At 43.9% G+C, this 23,262-nt stretch overlaps 1 protein-coding gene across 3 annotated transcripts in view; it reads right to left on the bottom strand.

Moving 5' to 3' along the window:
- VDR (vitamin D receptor) overlaps positions 1-23,262 on the bottom strand; it is a 242,269-nt gene that overhangs the window by 92,482 nt on the left and 126,525 nt on the right. For all 3 annotated transcript variants that reach the window (XM_077483753.1, XM_077483751.1, XM_077483752.1), the window contains exon 2: positions 5,002-5,152. In XM_077483753.1, the coding sequence (XP_077339879.1) occupies positions 5,002-5,150 (149 nt within the window). In that variant the 5' untranslated portion in view covers positions 5,151-5,152. The remainder of the gene's footprint in view (positions 1-5,001; positions 5,153-23,262) is intronic.

The raw sequence follows: 23,262 nt of genomic DNA, 5'->3' as shown, positions 1-23,262 counted from the left end.
ATTCCACATATAACCATGGCATGTGTGAGCAATATATCATTTAGTGACAACTTTGTGTAAAAAAAAAATATTCAATGGGCTCAACATGCCTCTTATCAATTTCCTTAGGGTATCTACTTGAGGTCATTTGGGGGGGTTTTGTACTGCCCTGCCATTTTAGCACCTCAAGAAATGAGATAGGCAGTCATAAACTAAAAGCTGCGTAAATTCCAGAAAACGTACCTTAGTTTGTAGATGTGATAACTTTTGCGCAAACCAATAAATATACAGTTATTGACTTTTTTTTTACCAAAGACATGTGGCTGAATACATTTTGGCCTAAATGTATGACTAAAATTGAGTTTATTGGATTTTTCTAATAACAAAAAGTAGAAAATATCTTTTTTTTTTCAAAATTTGCGGTCTTTTTACGTTTATATCGCAAAAAATAAAAATCGCAGAGTCAGTCAAATACCTTTAAAAGAAAGCTCTATTTGTGGGAAAAAAAGGATGCAAATTTTGTTTGGGTACAACATTGCATGACCGCGCAATTACCAGTTAAAGCAGCGCAGTGCCAAATTGTAAAAAGACCTCTGGTCATTGACCAGCAAAATGGTCCGGTCTGAAAGTGGTTAACTAATAAAAAAATGAAAAGTGGGGCGTGCAAAATTATTCGGCCCCATTGCGTTTATACTTTGTAGGGCCACCTTTTGCTGCGATTACAGCTGCAAGTCGCTTGGGGTATGTCTCTTATCAGTTTTGCACATCGAGAGACTGAAATTCTTGCCCATTCTTCCTTGCAAAACAGCTCGAGCTCAGTGAGGTTGGATGGAGAGCGTTTGTGAACAGCAGTTTTCAGCTCTTTCCACAGATTCTCGAGGGATTCAGGTCTGGACTTTGACTTGGCCATTCTAACACCTGGATACATTTATTTGTGAACCATTCCTTTGTAGATTTTGCTGTATGTTTGGGATCATTGTCTTGTTGGAAGATAAATCTCCATCCCAGTTTCAGGTCTTTTGCAGACTCCAACAGGTTTTCATCCAGAATGGTCCTGTATTTGGCTGCATTCATCTTCCCCTCAATTTTAACCATCTTCCCTGTCCCTGCTGAAGAAAAGCAGGCCCAAACCATGATGCTGCCACCACCATGTTTGACAGTGGGGATGGTGTGTTGAGGGTGATGAGCTGTGTTGCTTTTACGCCAAACATATCGTTTTGCATTGTGGGCAAAAAGTTCGATTTTGGTTTCATCTGACCAGAGCACCTTCTTCCACATGTTTGGTGTGTCTCCCAGGTGGCTTGTGCCAAACTTTACACGAGACTTTTTATGGATATCTTTGAGAAATGGCTTTCTTCTTGCCACTCTTCCATAAAGGCCAGATTTGTGCAGTGTACGACTGATTGTTGTCCTATGGACAGACTCTCCCACCTCAGCTGTAGTTCTCTGCAGTTCATCCAGAGTGATCATGGGCCTCTTGGCTGCATCTCTGATCAGTCTTCTCCTTGTCTGAGCTGAAAGTTTAGAGGGACGGCCAGGTCTTGGTAGATTTGCAGTGGTCTGATACTCCTTCCATTTCAAAATGATCGCTTGCACAGTGCTCCTTGGGATGTTTAAAGCTTGGGAAATCTTTTTGTATCCAAATCCGGCTTTAAACTTCTCCACAACAGTATTACGGACCTGCCTGGTGTGTTCCTTGGTCTTCATGATGCTCTCTGCGCTTTCAACAGAACCCAGAGACTATCACAGAGTAGGTGCATTTATACAGAGACTCGATTACACACAGGTGGATTCTATTTATCACCATCAGTCATTTAGGACAACATTGGATCATTCAGAGATCCTCGCTGAACTTCTGGAGTGAGTTTGCTGCACTGAAAGAAAAGGGGCTGAATAATTTTGCACGCACCACTTTTCAGTTTTTTATTTGCTAAAAAAGTTTAAATTATCCAATAGATTTCGTTCCACTTCACAATTGTGTCCCACTTGTTGGTGATTCTTCACAAAAAATTTAAATTTTATATCTTTATGTTTGAAGCCTGAAATGTGGCAAAAGGTTGAAAAGTTCAAGGGGGCCGAATACTTTCACAAGGCACTGTATTATCTATGCAAACATGTGTCTATGCAACGTGTTTATGCAAACATGCGTTTACAGAACGTGCCGACAACATGTATCTATGCAAACATCCATTTTTGCAAAATGCGTTTACGCAATATGCATCTATGCGGTTATGCAAACGTGTCCATGTATACATGCGTTTACGCAAACATGTACCTATGCCAACATGCATTTACACAAACATGCATCCATGCAAACATGTATAACTATGCAACATGCATACACATTTATGTACACACGTCTATGCAAACACGTGCCTATGAAAACCTGTGTCTACACAACGTGCCTATGCAAGCATGCATGTGTCTATGCAACATGTGCCTATGCAAGTAAGCAATATGGAACATGTACAATATGCTGCACCTGCTCTAGTTTTGGAGGATTAGCCAAGTACAAAAGCATCTAATGCAGCCTCTATGCTGCTTCAAACAGCCTAAAACTAAGCTTGTGCAGACCAAATGCATACTATCCTGGAGACAACTCCTTAAAGTGCACCAATGCCCATGTTCTTTCAAATATGTGCTTAAGCTACATGTATCTATGCAACATCTATGCAAAACATGTGTTTATTCAAACATGCAGTTAACCTCCCTAGCAGTGATCTCGAGTCTGGCTCGGGTTGGGATTTTAGTTCCACAAGCGGTAACCCCGAGCCAGACTCAGGATCACATCGCTGGATACATGGAGGACACAGAGAAGTTACTTACCTTGTCCCCTGGATCCAGCGATGTCCTCCGCGCTGTGTGATTGAGCTGTCCTCTGCTCGATTCACAGTGCCCGAATGCCGCCGAGCTCCATTCCCTGCGACGATACGGCGCACGGGAGCAGAGATCGGCGCCAAATTCAAAAAAGTACAAGTACACAAAACACACACAGTACTGTAATCTTACAGATTACAGTACTGTATAAAAAAAATACACACCCCCTTTGTCCCTAGTGGTCTGTCCAGTGCCCTGCATGCACTTTTATATTATAAATACTGTTTTTTATAGCTGGAATTTGGAGATTGTCCATAGCAACCAGAAAGTGTCCCTTTTTCAGTATTTTAGGATTTAATTACATTATTGAATTTTTATTATTATTTATTATATTATAAACTTTATCATACCCGGGATGTCTGCTAGACTCTGGTTTGAACAGATTTAAGAGAGTTATTCCTAAAAATTACAGGACTACAATATAAAACGCCAAATTTCCATGCAAAATAATTGTACCGCTTTCAGCACCTAAAACCAGAACTAATCATACCGCCAGGGAGGGTAAGCAACAAGTTTGCAAGCCTGTATAGAATGCTGCACTTGCCTAACTGCACTTGGCCCCATATTATTTTTGCAGGATTAACCAAGCACATATGCATCCCATGCAGCCTTTTTTTCTGCTTCAGAGCAGCATAAAAGTAAGCTACTGCAACCAAAAAGTATACAGTAGATAGTCATGACTTGTCTTGCCACACATTTCGCCCATAGTAAAAACTCACACTTCATTAGTATCCATGGGCTGCTTTTATGTCTCAAGATAACCTGCCGTCCACATGGTAAACATGGCCGCCCCTCTACTTCCTGCCTATATAGAAATACGCCATACTGAGTGAGCATGCGCCCTCTAGCGGCTGGAGGAGAAACAGCAGACCACTCTCCTAAGAAGTACACAGAGCATTATTAAATTGCACACTGCCCCCAGTGGCCACTGAGAGAAGACCAAACAAATCTATTTTTTTCCTTTTTTTCAAAAAAGAGAAACTGCAAAAAATGCAGACTTACCATTCCTGAACATAACAGGAGTCCAACCTTTACCCATCACAGCGGGCTTTGTCCTAAAAGACCTTCAGGGGCTGGGTTCCCCTTAATTTGGGGTCCACTCCCTTTGACTTGTATACCACCCTGCAGGAAAGCACCTTTGGTCAGAACAAACCCTGCACAGGGTTAAATTACGCAGGGTCCAGCGCTGTAAGGCTGCATTACAGGCAAACCTCAAAAGAAACTCCTCTCCTATCCAATAAGGCTCAGGTACCATCCATTTTGGCTGACAGCTTTTTTTTTAATGGATCTGATTGAAGTCCATGATTCTTAATAGAACCATCCAGACCTCCAAGTATGCTCCAAGAGCACATGTATCACATCAGTGACCACCACCTTACAGACACTAGCAAAAAAAAGTTACTTCCTGTGTAGGAGGGGTTATATAGGGCAGGACTTCCTGTTTGATATGCCAGTGTCCATTCACCTATAGGTGGCGTATAACCAGGGGCGGACTGACAACTCATTGGGCCCCTGGGCAATAGGAGATTATGGGGCCACCGGGCATTAAGAGAAGATTATGGGGCCCCTGGGCAATCGATTATGGGGCCACACAGTATACATACACACACATACAGTATACACACACAGACACACAGTATACAAACACAGAATACACATACACACACCGAAAAGGTACTGGAGAGGCGGGGCAGCTATAATCTTGGGATTTAAAAAAAAAAAACAACACAGATTTTTACATACTGTCCCTGGTTTTATTGAGGCTGGCAACCCTGATGGGGCCCCTTAGTGGCATGGGGACCTCGGGCAGTGCCCGAATATCCGAATGATCAGTCCGCCCCTGTGTATAACCCACATAGTAATTACTATGGCTGCTCTGTGTCCTGTGATGTACGATAAAGAAATTTGATTTAAGTGAAAATAAATCTAAAAGCAACAACGCCAGCTAATAATTTTTGCCCCTTCCAATCAACTAAACCCCCATTTATGTAAGATGATGCTTTAAAACACAACTAATAGAAATAGATGCTTTTAATAAGCAAATACATCTTTAAAAGAAATGCTATTCTAATTCCTTGCATTATAACTACAAACGGTTTGAGCCATTATAGTCATTCTAAGAAAAGTCAGGAATCCAAAACCCACCTGAAGAAGCCTTTGCAGCCTTCGCATGTCATTGCATTAAAGTGAAATCCAGTTGCTTTGTCTCCACAGACACCACATATTCGGGGTACATTCTTGTCAAACTCCATGTCAGGATCAGGGATTGATGTGCCAGCTGCCATGTAATCCATTACTGAAACAGACAGATGCAATACATTACTTAAGAGATAAAATAGAGAGAATGTATTTAAAAAAGACACTCACTATTATTTTCCAAGATTAAAGCCTACCTCCAAGTCTACCTTCACTTTAAATTTGAGCCAACTTGGTCAGATAGAGTCAGACCTGGCTGGGGGATATCTAACATCATCTAGATCTTTCCACGGCATTCATAAAGCCATATTAAAGTAATTTTTTTTAAACTTGTACTTAAAGGTAAGTTTACCTGTAGGTACAGTGAATATCCCATATACTTGCACTGTTTAGGGCAAGGGTGCCCAACCAGTGGCCCGCTGAGCTCTCTGATGTGGCCCGTGACCTCCTGCTCTGGGATAGAATAGAAAGAATACTGTTATTAAAGGTCAGTTTATTACTAAAATCACAGTGTGTATTAATTGGCATACCTTTTCTGCAGTGGTTACTGGGCTGCTTTAAAACTGATCCACAGGTGCAGAGCAATTTACCTGCACTAAGCCTCAGACTTCTATTATTACCTGCGAGTTTGGTGAGCTTTCTGAAAGTGCACCAAACCTACAGAATATAATAGAAGTCTATTGCAAACTGCAGGAAAGCCAAAGGTACACTGCGTTGCACATGTGGTGCGGATATAACCGCAGCGCATCAGTGTGAAAGCAGCTTTGGACCCTTTTCACACGGTCAGTCTGACATTCCAAACAACTGGACCCTCCATTCACCTCTAAGTAGTGGCAGACATAAACCGGCTTGTGCTCTACCTCCAATACGATCTGCTAAAAAGTATCGTGGGCTGTGTCCGTGTCCGTTCTCCAAATGCAGCGTGCACACAGACATGCCATCCACTCGCTTTGCTCATTGTGGCCCGCAACTGGTTACCAATTTGCTTAAGTGGCCCTCGCTCTTCAAAAGGTTGGGCACCCCTGGTTCAGGGGATGTTCACTGGATGCAGCTGGAGACATCACCGACACATTGCACTCGGAAGGTCCAACATACTGTGGCAGACTTTTATATCTCTGTGCCAGAGCTGAGGGCCCCTGCACATATTGCTGGAGGGCTTCGTTATAAGGTAAGTAGTTCACAATAGCACATTATGTCACCCCCCTTGCAGAGGATTTTATTTTTATTTTTTTAAATGCTGCAGTTTACCATCACTTTAAACCGAAAAAAATAAATAATAAACTGCAGCTTACCAATCCTTAGATGTTACTTTTTTTTCTTTATATTTCTCCTTATGGCCACTAACACTTTATGTCTTATGGTGTCTGCATTCTAGATGAAGTAGTAAAGTAGACATCTACGGACAGTAACATTGTCAGTCTGGGGAGAGGGTAGTGTTAGATGTAATAGCAGATTTAGATGGACTTGATTATCTAATTGAAGCTGAATTCCAGCTACCACTTTATAAGTAGTTACAGCAAACGTTTTTTTTTTTTTTTTATAAAAAAAAGAAAAAGAATAGAAAACATATGCAGACACCACATCTAAGAATTGGTGAGTTGTAACTTTGTAAGATGAACTTAAGGTTTTATTGTACAAGGATAGGTACAACAGTCAATGCAGGGTGCACTACAAGCAAAAGGAACAAGTACATTGACAAGATCGTAAAGAAATGAACGTTTGAAATGTTTTAAAGGTAGCTTGAGCATAATAAAAGAAAATTACAATAAAGTACATCCCATATTTTTTCCTCTCGGGATAAAGGTTTAACATAAATGATCAAAAGCCATCCATTGTAAGAACTTATGTCTGTGTAGTTTATCTCAACCCTCTGTTATTTTTCAACTTACTTCAACATACCAAGTTGTCCAGACAGACTTACTGACCGGATCACCAGGTGAAAATATAGAAAAAATAAAAAGCCTACAAAAAAGAAAACATATGCAGCCACCACATCTAAGCCCTTGTACACATGGTCGGAGAATCCGTCGGAATGTGTCCTATCGGATCGTGTTGTCGGATAATCTGACTGTGTGTGGTATGCATTGGACTGATTCCGTCGGAATATCCGTTGGACCCAATTTTCCAACTTGTTGGAAATATTTTCCAACAAACTGGTCCGATCGGACATACTCCGATCATGTGTAGAGAATTCCGATCGGACAAAGTGCCACGCATGCTCAGATCAAATTCCTACACCAAAGCTATTGGCTACTAGCCTGAACGTAGTCCTGTCATAACGAAATAACGTCATCACGTTCTGAATGATCGGATTTTCCGACAACTTGGTCCAACCGTGTGTATGCAACAGTTTTGGACACAATCCGTCGGACAAAATCCAATGGATTTGGTTGGCAGAATGTACGTGTGTACAGGGGCTAAGAATTGGTGAGCTGTAACTTAACCACCTCAATACAGGGCACTTCCTGACCAGACCAATTTTCAGCTTTCAGTGCTCTCACAGTTTGAATGACAATTACTCAGTCATGCAACACTGTACCCATATGAAACTTGTGTCCTTTTTTCCACACAAATAGAGCTTTCTTTTAGTGGTATTTAAAGTGGTTGTAAACCCTTACAAACCACTTTGACATACAGGCTTACCTGTAGGTCCAAGAAATATCTCCTAAACCTATACGGTTTAGGAGATATTTAACAAAATACAGGCACCGCTGTCTACGGCGCCTGCGCCGCAGACAGCGGTGCACAGGCGCACTGAGCAGGCCGCAGATCACTGTGATATGCCGCTCATGTCGGCTCCCGTGTGCATGTGCGGGAGTGACGTCATCGTGGCTCCGGCGAATCACATTGCGGAGCAGCGAGACCCGGAAGTCACTCCGCGATACATGGCAGCGGCGAAGATGAAGACGAAAGACCGATTCGGGGGCTTCGTTCTCAGGTAAGTTATTCATAATGAGCTAGTATGCTATGCATACTAGCTCATTTTGCCTTTGCCTTACAGGGTCTGTTTGTTTTTTTTTTATATTGGCTTTACTTCCTCTTTAATCACTAGTGATTTTTTTTTGTGTTATATATAAAAAATAAAAAAAATGAACATTTTGTGAAAAAAATGCCTTTTTCTTTGTTTGTCATAAAATTTTGCTAATTGGTAATTTTTATTCATAAATTTTGACCAAAATTTATACTGTTACATAGGTTTGGTAAAAATAACCCACATTAGTGTATATTATTTGGTCTTTGTGAAAGAGTCTACAACTATGGTGCCAATCACTGAAAATTGATCACATCTGATCAGGCCTTCAGTACATCAGCTGTATCTCATTTCATGAGACACTAACAAGTCAGAAAAGTACAAATACCCCCCAAATTACCCCTTTTTAGAAAGTAGACATTCCAAAGTATTAAGTAAGTAGCATGGTGAGTTTTTTTAAGTCATTTTTTCCCACAATTCTTTGAAAAATAAGATTTTTTTTTTTTTTGTCATTATTGTCATTTGACGGCCGGCGGTCAGTAACTGGTTAAAGGGTAAATTTACCTTTACAGAAAACTCCGTAAGGTGAACTTACACAGGTCAGCGTCGTCACGTGGATGGCGCTGACCAATCAGCAGCCGCATAGCCTGTCCTGTCAGCTATGGAGAAGACTAGGCATGGGCGAACGGTTTGGCCCAAGCATAAGTTCGGGTCGAATTTTGGTTGTTCGGATGTTCTGCAGAACACCAAACAATATGCGGTGTTCGGGGCAAATTCTAAAGTTGCCGGAATACCGTTAAAGTCTATGGAACATTAACATGAAAAATCAAAAGTGACCATTTTAAAGGCTTATATGCAAATTATTGTCATAAAAAGTGTTTGGGGACCCGGGTCCTGCCCCAGGAAACATGTATTAATGCAAAAAAGTTTTAAAAACTGCCATTTTTTTTGGGAGCAGTGATTTTAATAATGCTTAAACTGAAACATGAAATATTCCTTTCAATTTCGTACCTGGGGGGTGTCTATAGTATGCCTGTAAAGTAGCATAGAACAGTCCCTGCACAAAATGACATTTCTAAAAGGAAAAAAGTAATTTAAAAGTACTCGTGGCTATAATGAATTGTCAGTCTCGGCAATACAGATAAAAGTCATTGAAAAAACGGCATGGGATTTCCCCAGTCCATTACCAGGCCCTTTTGGTCTGATGAATATTAAGGGGAACCCCGTGCCAAAATTTAAACAAAAAAAAAGGAGTGGTGGTCCCCCCAAAAATCCACACCAGACACTTATCCGAGCATGCAACCTGGTGGAAAAGAGGGGGGGACGAGAGAGCACCCCCTCCTGAACCGCACCAGGCCACATGCCCTCAACATGGAGAGGGTGCTTTGGGGTAGCCCCCCAAAGCACCTTGTCCCCATGTTGAGGAGGCCAAGGGCCTCATCCCCACAACCCTTGCCCGGTGGTTGTGGGGGTCTGCGGGTAGGGAGCTTATCAAAATCTGGAAGCCCCCTTTAAGAAGGGGACCACCAGATCCCGCCCCCCTGTGTGAAATGGTAGGAAGTTCTAAACTCTTTAGCCACTAGATCTGGGTCAGAAATTTGTTTCACCAAATTTGTTTTAAGTGTGACCACAATAGGTGGTTTGTAATAAAGGTGGGACTTATAAGCTAGCAGTTTACCGTCCTTTTCAACAAGCTCAAATGTATGCTGTTTACTGAAAAAGATTTGCTGTTTGGCCTTCTCAAAATTAAGCTGGTCGGTGAGTCTAGTCTGCATTCGCACAAGGGAAGTGTTATCAGCTGAGGGGTAATTTTGGAAAATCTGCTCCAATGAACTCTGATGCTCCTCCGCTTGCTGGAGAATAAATTTAGAGGAAGCCTTGTGTCTGTTGATACGGGTTGACAAAATCATATAGGCATGTATCATAAAAGCTTCCCACCCTGTCCCCACAAACCCATTCTCTCTGAATATCCTCCAAACCTGTGAGGGTAGAGAGGCAGAAGGGGTTCAGCCTCCATATGAGGACAGCAGGGTGAGCCAGTACCCGTAGTGTGTGTATGATCAGAAAGCACACCATAAGCTGGCGTGTGCCGGGGTATAGGAAGAGTATTTAACAGAGGTGGGGTATCTGTACCGCCAGTCTGTTTGTTAGGGGGAACTCCGAAAGAAACCTCCCAAATCTAGTGATGGAAGGTTGGGTATTGTCAGAGACATTGGAGCACAGTTTATCAAGGGCGGGATTAATTATTGCATTAAAATCCCCCAGCCAGACCGCAGCCACCAGGGGATACGGAGCTATAAAGGCTACCCCGCCCTGTAAGCCTGCAAACTGGAAAGGAGGGGAAAGGGAATATAGAATGCCATAAGGAGAAGTTTTAGACCATAAATAGTAGTATGTAAAAATAAAAACTGGCCAGAGGGTCCGACTGCAGGGAGTGGAGCTGAAATTGAACCGTCTTGGCAATTAGGATAGTAACAAAACGGGAGTTAGAGGTATATGGGGCCCGATACAGCCAGCCAACCAGGGCTTTTTGAGCGCCATTTGCATCTAGCCTGTAAACGCGAGTTTCTACTAGTGCTAAGACGTCTGCCTGTAAAGAGTTAGGAAGGGTTAGGATTGCCACTCATTTAGCCTTTGTCCGTAGGCCCCTGACATTCCAGGGCAATAGTTTTAAAGTAGCCATGGGGATTTCAGAGGTACACTGGTTTGCAGTTGGACCAACAGGGAACAGGAAACCCAATAATATACCACATAAAATATAAATGAACAGCTTACTATATAAAATGTACAGGCTAATGATGGTACCACTAAAGTACATTTAGGTATGAAAGGCACAAGCAAATACAATGGGGTTGAGTATCAGGGGATCTGAGACAAGGAACACAGTATACATCCAGGTAGCAATGTTCTGCAAACATGTCAATGGTACCTTCAAGATAGAAAAAAAAAAAGAGGGGAAAAAGAAAAAGAAAAATATGAATATAGAGAATTTAACAGCACTGGACCAGCGCAACACATCCAACCACATACTGGGGACAGGGGACAGGCACTGACCAGGGAAGCGAACCTTGAAGTGTCATGTTTAGAATTCAAAGAGAAACATGCAAACCGACTAGTTCAGGGGGCATTCAAACATTGAAAAGCACACAAGGGTGTAGGGGTGATATGCCTCCTACTTGAGGTGGGTGAGGTTCGTTAGAGGTAGCAGTATTAAAGATTTTTGAGGGACACAGAAAAAAAGGGGGGTGGATGATCTCCCAACCCAAGAAATGGTCACCAGGGATCCGGGAACAGAGGAAACAATAGGCACTGCCCAACTCACGATACAGAGGAGAAACAAGGCCACAGCTGCGGCGGTGTAGAAAAAAAGTGAAGAACCTGCAAAGCAAGCGTTCAATGATGACCAGTGAAGGGAAAACCAGAGCAGGGAAACTCAAGCAGGGGCTGGGCAGCCATGTCTCGGTGCTCCATCCAGGAGTGGACTGAGTCGGGGTCATCAAAAAGGTGGGCTTTGCCGTCCTTCACTACATGAAGCCACGCTCAGAAGAGCTTGGCGTAGATCCAATGTTGAGCACGGAGCTGCCGCTTGGCCTCACTGAATTGCACCTGTCTCCTCTGGACCTCGGTGGAAAATTCTGGGAATACCGACACATGTATGTTGTCATAGGGAATGTTACCCTTTGCCCTGATGAGTTGTAGGATTACATCGTGGTCACGGTAGTTTAAGAACTTAGCGATGACGGTGCAAGAGATGGGGGGCCTTGCAGCCAGGCAGTGCGCGCTCCACCATGAATGTGTGGGAGAAGGCCTCCTTTCTGAAGGTCTTGACCAGCAGGTTCTCCAGGAAAGTCGGAGGGTCAGAGCCCTCAAGCCGCTCTGGAAGGCCCACGAAATGCAGATTGCATCTCCGGAGTCTGTTTTCCATATCATCCTGATCCTGCAGGACGGAGTTAAGTTGATGTTGCAGCCATTTGGTGGTTACTTGTAAGGGAGGCACATCATCCTCCATATGAGCGATATGACGCTCCGCCTCCGACACCCTCTTGCGCAGTTGTGGAAGTCCTGTCTCAAGAGAGAGATATCCACCTTCAAGATGTGTCCTCCGTCAGCACTTTATAAACCTAATGTAGCATCAGCTACGTACAGCATACATTGTGTGTTCTACCTGTTGCATGGGAACTTCCTGTCTGCTGCCACAACAAAATCAAGTTGGGCTGAGCGCTGCTAAGCTATTCACAAGAAGCTTTGTATTTCATCAATGATGTTCTTCATGCCTCTTCAGCTCATCCACTCAAAGGAAGCCTTGAATGAACGCCTAAAATACAAGGCTTGTTGTAAATGGATGAGCAGCACCCTGCCTCAGTACTCATCTGTAGACAGATCAGCCCTGATGAAACCAGTGGGATAGCTCTTAAAGAGAATGGGAGGACTCGGCTGACCAGGCACTGGCACACTGGGCAGTAGGGTGCATATGTGACCTATCAACACAAAATTAATAAAAATATATTTTTTGAGCAAGTCTCTTGGATTATGGTTCATAAAAAAAAAAAAAAAAAAAAAAAATTGCAGGGTTCATTAACGTTTGTGGTAAGTTGTTTGAACAGACTTGGGAGCCTTGCGTATATAAATGCTTATATACCCTTATGCATGACGCCCAGTACGGTACAAGCACCGGACCTATTCCCTTTCTACACCAACATTCTTTTAAAAATAGTTCTCCTCGTGTCTCCTAAATTCTAATTTTTTTCAGATTTTTCTCTTCTTTCTTCTCCTTTTGGATCTCTTGTTGTCCCTCTTTAATAACCATCACCTTATCTTTGTTAATGTAGTATTGACAGTGACTTATGGCATTTTGCACCGATCAGGAGTGCTTTACAAATAACTTTTTTGTGTAACGAGCTCTGTAGCAATACCAAGGGCCTCCATATACACTCCCATGCATTTCGGTGGTTCTTCTTATTGGTATTGCCTTCAGGTCTCCTATTTTCTGTTTATCATTTTGCAATAATACCCTTATGTTAGGTATTTATGATATGTGTGTTGCTTTTATCAATGTGCTATTCTAGACATGTTATTGTTTGTCTATGCTGAGATAAATAAAAATTTTGAACGTTGAACATATTTTTAAGCAAAGATCGACTTTACGAGACTTGTCTACTATTGTCACGTTCAAAGCATGGGTTATTTTTCTTGCTGGTAAAATAGAAACTTCTAAAGACTAGTTACATCCCAGTTGGTATACTCTAGTCTAGTGAAAGAATGATATGAGATTATTGCCACGTGGCCAATCTGCCTCCTTCTTACCCAGTAGGCAAACCGCACAGGAAATATTACCAAAGGGCGTGACTTGGAAAATATTTTAAACCTCAAGTCAAGTGCTGCCAAAATAAAAAAACTGAAAAATCAGCAAAAGGTACATAACTTACAGTCAAGATGGGCAACTTGTGTGGTTTCCTTTTCAGTTAGATCAGGGGTCTCCAAACTTTGGCTCTTTGCTGCCCTTTATCTGGCCCTTGGGGAACCATTTCATCCACTGACACCAACAATGGGGAATCATTCTTGCTGTTGACACCAACAATGTGGCACTATTCCTCCAACTGTCACCATCAAAAGGGTAAAATCACTTCCATCGACACCAATGATGGGGCACTAGTCCTCCCACTGACTCAAAAAATATGCTACTCAACATCATGCATCCTAGAAGGCTTCAGCTCAGCATGTACTGCTTTCATAAAGCCCGCCCGTCTCTTTCTAGTTCTCACAGCCACCCCCCTAATAATATCAGAGAGCAAGACGGGTAACTACAGGATGCTGCTGGATTCACTGGGCATGCAAATAGGATTACTGAGCATTAACCAACAAACCAGGTAAGGGGACTGGGGGAGGGGAAACAATACAAGGGCATGAAGTTCTCTTTAATGACAGACATACTCATACTTATGTGGACATGAGCTGCTACAGATTAGGGCTGAGTAGATCTACAGTACCGGAACCAAAACCTGGCAGTATTACAACATTACCGGTCTACAAATTAGCAAAACACAGAAAAAAAAACATACATTTTGATTAAATCAATAGTGATGAGCAAGATGATTATGGCTTAAAAGAGAAGTATGACCAAAGCTTTTTTTGCTGTAATTCTCTTGTGGGTCACAGGAATGCACTCGCTTTCATTTTCATGTGACCCAGAGACACCTGATAGTTGCTATTGTTCGCTATCAGATGACCAGGTAGAGCTGCTCTGGAAGGATTCCCACAATATCAGTGGGATCCAACCAGCTGCCTGTTTTGACAGCTGACTCTACCTCTCAGTATGCAGATGAGAGCCAGAGTGAGCTGCGCTACCTCTTCCCCAGCTCAGTGCTCCAGTGAGAACAAGGGGGACATAGTAGAAAGGGTAACTGACTGCCACAGCTCTCTACCCTGAGCAGACTGAGAAATTAGCATTCATCAGTCATTTGATCACTCAGTTCAGCTTATGTGGGACAGCTGCAGCATCACATTGATGCCGCAGCATGGAGGCGAGTGTGGAGGTTTTTTCATTTGTTCATAACCTCACACTTCTCCATTAATCAATTTTAGCTGTAGAATTAGGCCTCATGTACACTGCTGCTGGTAAAGGGATGTTTAGGAGCAGTTGGGCATTTTTTTTCAACTGCTCCTGAACTCTCCTCTATGATATCTTATTACCGTAGTACACTTACACAGGTTTGTTTCCAGGCAGTTGAGTCTTTTTTTGGAACCCACAAAAATGTGTTCAGAAGCTGTTTAGAGTAATTTTAAGCGCCAAACGTGGTTACCTGCGTTTAGGCGTGTTTTGGTCTAGACAAATTTTTAAAGGGAAACTATTTATTACTTTTGAGCCTGGAAAATGCTAAAAACACACCAAAAACTAAATTATCACTGCCTGCAAGCTTGAAATACCATGTGATATTCCGCTCATCAGCCAATTATGCTGTACAATAAACAACATGCATTACTTGATACTGAAGTTGAGTGTCACCAACAGACGTTCCTCTGGTGGCAGGCTTTTCCTCGTGTTAATGTCCATGCAAACTAAACGGGGTCTAACCTTTTCCAAGAGAACGTCAAAGGTGGCAATTGACATGCGTGTAAAATGAAAAGATTTCTCTGGGTAATTACGCAGCTGAACATACATATTAGAAAATTATCCTGTGGACAAGCGTGGAGCCATCAATGGATCTGTCCAGTAGCGACAAACTCTGGTCCTCTCATGCAATTTTCTATGTCTTTGGAGCCTCAGCAAAAGCAACATCAGGAGCATTTCCTCACACATGCTCATCATGGGATCCATATTAACAAACTAACCAAAACATAACAGCTATCTACAAGCACACTGCTTTCTCAGCTGCTACTCACACTGTTCTCTCACAGAATGGCTGAAATAGTTAATAAATATTTTTTTTTAAGTGCTTTCTAAATCATTTGGGAGGGTCTCCTGAGGTTATCTTTAGTATATGCTTCTGACTGCAAACGTGGTTGAATGCGGCTTGTAGAGGCTGCTAAACACACATTTTTAAATGTGGATTACTAGCTGTGATGTTCCAGCGTTCAGGAGAGGTTGAGAAACATCCCGTGTACATGAAGCCTTAGGCTGGGTTCACAGCAGGTGGTCCAGTGCATTCCCTGTTCACCGATTCAGGTCCAAATTTTTGTCCGAATTCACACCTGAATCAGAACCAAAGAAGCACAGGACCCTTTTGAAATGCAGACCTTGGCTGCCCTGGAGCTTTGTGAAACGGCTCCATTGTGAGCCGGGCACACTCTCATGTCATGTGAATTGGATACAGGGGAAATCCGCATCCAATTGACATATATGTGAACCCAGTTTCACAGATTTTGTCAAAATCAGCTGCTAATTTTGTCATGCCCCTCAAGCTTACCCTAATTAAAGGCAGACACAGGTTTTAGTCCCTCACAATAACTGACTCACTCAGATGTTCTTTCACACACACTGAACACAACCGAGAGGGGATAGACATTCACTAATTGGTTGCCATGGGCAGCAAATATCACAGGACTTTCAAAGCAACGTGGAAAGGTTTTCTTGGAGGGTTGAAGGACACATTTGTGATATGGTGCATTGTAGTAACTTCATAATGTGTCACATTTATTTAATGGCAACACACTAAGGCAATACAGCTTCATATTGCAAAGAGCCACAATGCATGGTAAAACAACACAATGGATTAAAAAAAAAAAGAAAAAACACAAAAAGCTGACTGTAGCACCTGTGGCAGCGTATTTGTTCTAACAGCTCTAAATTTTCCTGGACAACTTTGTTTACATGTAAATGTCAGGACAAATATAAATAAAATGTGCACAAAAAAATTTATATACTGAATAATCGAATTACACAAACTGAAAATAGTTTTAAAACCACACCTTTTTTCCCACAACACGGCTTTTTAATTGGCTGAAGAATGATATGTGTTTACAGATTTTAGAATGTGACCCATCCAGTAATTACAGGAAAAAACAGACCAAACAAATTATAGACACAGGCCAAGTGGAAAAATCCAGAGATTTCCAGAGACGGAAGTTGTGGAAAAATATACCAGTGGTTTCAACAATAGGAATTTGTTGGGATGATTAATTCATTTTCTTAACCCCAAATGATTCTTACTAATCCTTTTAACTTATTTTGTGATTCCAGCAAGTTTGGAAGGCTATGTTAAGGCTTGTGTAAATATAATACCACACAATATCCCGTGGCACACCACAACATTTTATCTCCTTCTTTTACAAGTATATAAAAAGGGTGAAATAAAAGCGCTATGGAAGGTGCTTGTAAATGTTTTGATGCTTTTGTGCCCCCATTCACTATAGCGTAGTGTGGCCTTTACACACCCTTTCATGTCAATGGGCTGTCCTACATGTAACAAAAATGGCAAAGAAGCTCATATCTTTTTGAGCTGCGCATGTTCTCACACATTCAGAACCGCAGTTCTTGCTTGGCACATTTGGGGTGACATTAACAATGAATGACACCACAGGAGTACCACGCATTTTTCACACATTTTGTGAATGTTTACAAAGTAACACAATTATGTGCACTTTCATGCACAACACTAGCATGAATGTGGAAGAAACTCTACAAAGCAGCTTCACACTAGGCTGAAATGACACCATGGATATTTCCCTGGGGCAAAGATTACTGCCACGACTATAGCAGTATCAGAGACCATATTGGAGATACTGAGGGGGATCAACAAAGAAATGTTTTGTAAATTGAGCTAATTTTAGCACCAAATCAGCAATGCCTTTACAAAAGTTCTACTTTCAATGTGGCAATCAAGCCAAATAACTTTAAAGCTATTAAACGTATAATAGTGGGCCAGGTCAGGCCATAGAAACCTGAAACTTTCATATGAGGCAGATTGTCACAGCCAACAATTTATGCACATCTATTGGGGTTTAGTAGCTACAGAACCTTTAACCACTTAAGGACCTGCTCCTGTAGAAATACGTTGGCAGAATGCCACAGTTGGGCAAAGTAATGTACCTGTATACTTTGAATTTCCCGCCGTGCTCGTGTGCCTGCCGCAAGCTCCGTGACCATGTCTGTGGGACCCGCGGACTCGATGTCCGCTGGATGCCCACGATTGTCTCACGGAGCTGAAGAATGAGGAGATGCCGATGTAAACACAGCATCTCCCCACTCTGCCTAGTGACAGGAAACTGATCGTCTGCTCCATGTCATCGGGAGCAGCAATCAGTGTCGTGTCACTGGTAGCCCATCCCCCAGACAGTTAGAATCACTCCCCAGGACACACTTAACCCCTCCTGCCTCCTAGTGGTTAACCCCTTCACTGACACAGCTCCTTTAATTCTTGACATTAGGGTTATCACGCCATTTCAGGAGAGGACTAGGCAGAACATGTAACACATTTAAATAACAGCAAGACTGAGCAGCACCACCCAGGGGGCGGTTCCTCTGGCTAAAACCCCTCACCCTGCTTCCTGAAGCTCAGTTCGTCAAAAAGTACAAACATAAATAGAAGGGGTGGGTGCTGTGTTCGTCAATGAACTTCAGAGAAAAGGATTTTACGGCGAGTACAAAAATCCCATTTTCTCTTTCGTTCATTGACAGACACAGCTCCTTTAATTCTTGACCTTAGGGACGTCCCCAAGCAGTGTAAAACTGGGTGGAAACTGCAAAACATAACGTCACCCACAACAAAGAAAGTGTAATTGCAACCTTACACAGCCGCCTGCAAAACCTTGCGGCCAAAGCAAGCATCCGAAGATGCTCTTACGTCAACTTTGTAGAATTTTGTGAAAGTGTGAAGGGGTGACCAAGTCGCCGCCTTACACACCTGGGAGACATATGCTTTATGTTGGAAAGCCCAGGAGGTCCCAATTGCTCTGGTGGAATGAGCCAGTACCTGCCCCTTTAAGGCATAGGCCTGAACCATGATCTGGCTGATTCACTGAGAAATTGTGGACGACGAGACCGCCAGACCTTTTTACAGACCAGCCAGACCAAGACAGAGAGTCTGACTTCCGGAAGGGAGTCGTAGCAGACAGATACACTTGTAAAGCATGGACCACGTCCAGGGAATGTAAGGCAACCTCTTTTGGGTGTGTCGGCTTAGGACATAAGGGAGGTAACACATTGTCCTCATTTAGATGGAATGCCGAAACCACCTTTGGAAGGAAAGAGGGCTGTGGACGTAGCACCACCTTATCCTTATGGATGACCAGGTAGGGAGACTTGCATGACAAGGCCGCCAAATCAGAAACCCTCCTGGCAGATGTAATAGCCACTACAAAAATTACTTTCTGAGAGTGTTAACAAGGGAATCTCCCTAATGTTCTCAAACGGCGGTTTCTGAAGTGCCGATAGCACCAGATTTGGATCCCACAAAGGTAGCGGTGGTTGAACCGGAGGGACTACGCACCGAACCCCTTGCACAAAGGTACTCACCAATGAGTGAGTCACCAAGGGGCGTTGGAAAAAGACAGCTAAGGCTGATATCTGTCCCTTGATGGTGCTTAAGGCAAGTTTCTGATCCATTCCTCGCTGCAAATACAGCAGGATCCTAGAAACTGAATAAGTGCACGGACGCCACCCCATCACCTCACACATAGAGATGTAAGCCTTCCACGCATGATGGTAAATCTTCGGAGAAGAAGACTTCCGTTCTCTCAGCATAGTGGAAATTACCGTGTCTAACAGACAGCCATGCCATTAAAACCAGCAACGGTAAAGTAGGATTAAGTATTGGACCTTGCACTAGAAGGTCCTCTCGCAGCGATAGCCACCAAGGAACATCCACCACCAGTCGTACTAGGTCGGTGTACCAAGGACGCAGAGGCCAATCTGGGGCAATCAGAATTACTGGAATCCCCTCAGCCTCCACTCTGCACAGCAGACTTGGTAGAAGCTTGAGTAGGGGGAAGGCATAAATCAGCCGATAATGCCCCCATGGAGAGTCCAAGAGGTACACATCTGGTGTGCCCCACCTTAGGCAAAGGAGCCTGAATACCTCTGGATGCAACGACCATTCCCCTGGGTCCAGCATCTGACAACTTAGGTAGTCCGCCTGCCAGTTTTCTACGCCCAGGATATATATGACCGACAGTACCGGCACGTGTCGCTCTGCCCACTGGAGGATGTGAGGGACCTCCCGTGCTGCAGTTGAGCTCCTCGTTTCTCCTTGATGGTTGACGTACGCCAGCACTGTGGCGTTGTCTGGATCCTGATCGGACACCCTTGTAGCCTCATTGACATGTGGAGAGGCAAAGTCTGATTGCCCGAAGCTCGAGCACATTGATCGGCAGTTGGGATTCTTTCACGAGCAAAGGCCCTGGGCCGACTGTACTCCCAGCACTCCCCCCCCCCCCCTCAACGAGTCAGGCTGATGTCCGTTGTGATCAACGTCCAATTGAGATGAAGGAATGATCTCTCGGACCAAAGGGCTGGAGACCTCAGCCACCAGAGAAGGGAATCCATGACTAACTGGCTCACCCAAATTTGATAATCCAGGGATAATGGAGATTTGTTCCATTTGACAAAATCTCCTTCTGCAAGACTGGAGTGTGAAATTGAGTGTACGGTACCTCCTCGAAAGTGGCTACCTTTGATTCCCAGAACGTGCATGCAGAAGCGCAGCGACGACCACCTGCGGTTCATCGACAACTTCATCGCAGCTTGAAGAGTCTGCAGCTTATCTGAAGGGAGAAAAACTCTCGCTTCAGAGGAGTCCAACAGTAAGCCCAGGTACTCCAGGCGTTGAGTCAGCACTAACACCGACTTCTTTAAGTTCAGCACCCAACCAAACTCCGGGAGAGTCTGCATGGTGATCGCTACATCCTCCCTTAATTCTGAGGCAGAAGCTGCTCTCAGAAGGAGGTCGTCTAGGTAACTCACGATTGTGAACCCACGTTGCCTTAACAGCACCAGAATTGGAGCTAACACTTTGGTAAAGATTCGGGGTGCTGACGCTGGCCAAAAGGGAGAGCCACAAACTGATAGTGCTCTTCCCCGACTGCAAATTGCAGAAACTTCTGATGCATATGGGTACATGTAAATACGTGTGCTGGATATCCAGGGATACCAGGAAGTCCCGCTTATGGAGTGCAGCGACCATGGAGCGAACTGATTCCATCCTGAACCTTTGCACTTTCACAAAGCTGTCGAGGGCCTTAAAGTCCAGGATTGGATGTACCCCTTCCTTTTTGGGGACTACAAACAGATTGGAGTCGAACCCCTGAAACCTTTCCAGCGTCGGTATAGGTACTATCAACCCGTGCAGTAGCAGGACTGCCCCGAACAGGGCTTCCTGACGAGCTGGAAGTAGAGGTAGGTTGGAGGGAAAAAATCTGGTGGACAAGAAAGGAACTACCTTGCATCTCGATTAAACCAGTTTGCAAACCCACTGGTCGGGCAGTATAGGAGGTCACCCCCTGAGGAAGATACGAATTAACCCCTTGTATCGACACGCGTTGGGGAAGGGGACAGGACGGAATGCTAGTTAGTGCATCCACTAAGGACAATCAGCATACCACCCCAATATCAGCCGCTACAGCTCGGTTTTATGCTAATTTTAGAGTGGCACCCTGTAGCGCCATGCAAATGTGAGTACCCTGTAAGGCAGGGGTCATCAACCCCCGGGCCGCGGCCCACTGCCGGGCCGTGGCCTGCTTGCAGCCGGGCCGCGAAGGCTGCACTCTGATGAGCGGCGGCGGAGCAGGCAGAGAGATGACATCATCTCTCACCGCCCGCCCGCATTACCGCTGTTCCGCGCTCAGAGCGGGGCCGCTATATGGAGGCGAGCGAGCAGTGAGATGAGATCATCTCCGCCCGCCCGCATCGCCGCTCTTCCGCACTCACAGCGGGGATGCTATAACGCTGGAGTTGAGGCGGGGGAACAGAGAGATGAGCTCATCTCTCACTGCCCGCCCGCTTTACTGATACACTATTGAAGCTGAGGCAGGTGAGAACATTGCTCACTACTGGCGCCCCACTGCTGTTCTTCCTTACTATCCATTAGTGCAGGCTTGCCTCTGAACTAATGTGCACACCTGTGCTGCCACCACTGCAGTGACAACAGTCATGTGGTGGCAGGTGACAATCCACATTTGGTGGCAGGTGTCATGGCAAATGACAAGCTGCATCTGATGGCAGGCGATGCCGCAAATGACAAGCTGCATCTGATGGCAGGGGACGTGGCAAGTGACAATCCAAATCTGGTGGCAGGTGACGTGGCAAGGGACAAAATGCATCTGGTGGCAGATGACATGGCAAGTGACAAGCTGCATAAAAGGCAGGCGACATGGCAAGTGACAATCCGCATTTGGTAGGTGACGTGGCAAGGGACAAATTGCATCTGGTGACAAGTGACGTGACAAGGGACAAGCTGCATCTGGTGGCAGGTGACATGGCAAGGGACAAAAAAGCATCTGGTGCCAGGCGACGTGGCAAGGGACAAAATGCTTCTGGTGACAAGCTGCATCTGAAGGCAGGCGACGTGGAAAGTGACAATCTGCATCTGGTGACAGGCGACGTGGCAAGTGACACTCTGGCACATTCTGCGTTATGGGGAGTTGAACTATTTCATTATATATTACAATGTAATAATAGAAATAATGCGCTTCAATCATCCTGACATCATATCAATGATGGTCCCGGGATGATTGAAGTGCCAACGCCAGCCATCGCCCGATAAATTGCCCGCGAAAAGCTGCATACGCCCCCCTGGGCCTTGGCACAATTTTCTTCAACTACGCCGGTCCCCGGTGCCAAAAAGGTTGGGGACCACTGCTGTAAGGGATCTTTACTGTGTTCATAATAAAAGTTTTAACATACTACACTATGAAGTCCTCCTTTTTCTATTGCTATTACTGAGGCACAAAAGGGGACTCCATTACCAAATTGAAGCACAGCGAGAGGCTACCACAGGAATCCTTATTTACCACTGAACCATTTACAGGTTCCAATGCGTGCATTGATCAAGCCTAATCAGCAAGGTCACACGCTCTAAGGTGAGCGGCCATTACCTGGGGGGAGCACCTGAGTGCACACGCAGCACCCTAATATTGGATTGATATCACAGCAACCACTGAAAAATACTATTTGTGCCAACTTTTATAGCTATGGATACCACTGATATAACTATTTAGAAATTAATAGCAATTAACTATGGCTACTGGTATGTACCTTTCTCCATCTTCTACGGTGTCCTGGTACACCCCAATCCCAAACATATAAACTGTCCAACCTAAATTATCTCTATTTGTTAGATTAGCCCAGGGGTTGACAAATTTGCTTGGAATCTAGGAGCCAGCTAAAAAAGTTAGGAGCCAGGTCCGTGACGGCGATCTGGACCTGTCCCTGGCCTGACATGGAGACGAGTGAGGGGAAGATAGCCCCCAGCCCCCCACCTGTCTCCAAGTCATTGCCCATAGCTCTAGAGGGACATTTTATTTGTTTTATTTTTTTCAAATGACGATTTTTTTTTTAAATTGCATTTTAGTGTAAATATGAGATGTGAGGTCTCTCTGACCCCAGATCTCATATATAAGAGGACCTGTCATGCTTTTTTCTATTACAAGGGATTTTTACATTCCTTGTAATAGGAATAAAAGTGACACACTTTTTTTTAAAAGAACAGTGAAAAAAATAAAAATAAAAGTTAAAATAAAGAAAAAAAATTTTTTTTTAAACGCGCCCTGTCCCGCCGCTGACTTTACTGTTGTCTTATTTTTTTTAT

This window comes from Lithobates pipiens, unplaced genomic scaffold (assembly GCF_037356315.1).
Source record: "Lithobates pipiens isolate NorthernLeopardFrog02 unplaced genomic scaffold, aLitPip1_a1.2 Scaffold_16, whole genome shotgun sequence".
Lineage (NCBI taxonomy): Eukaryota > Metazoa > Chordata > Amphibia > Anura > Ranidae > Lithobates > Lithobates pipiens.
This window is presented reverse-complemented; position numbering and strand designations above follow the sequence as displayed.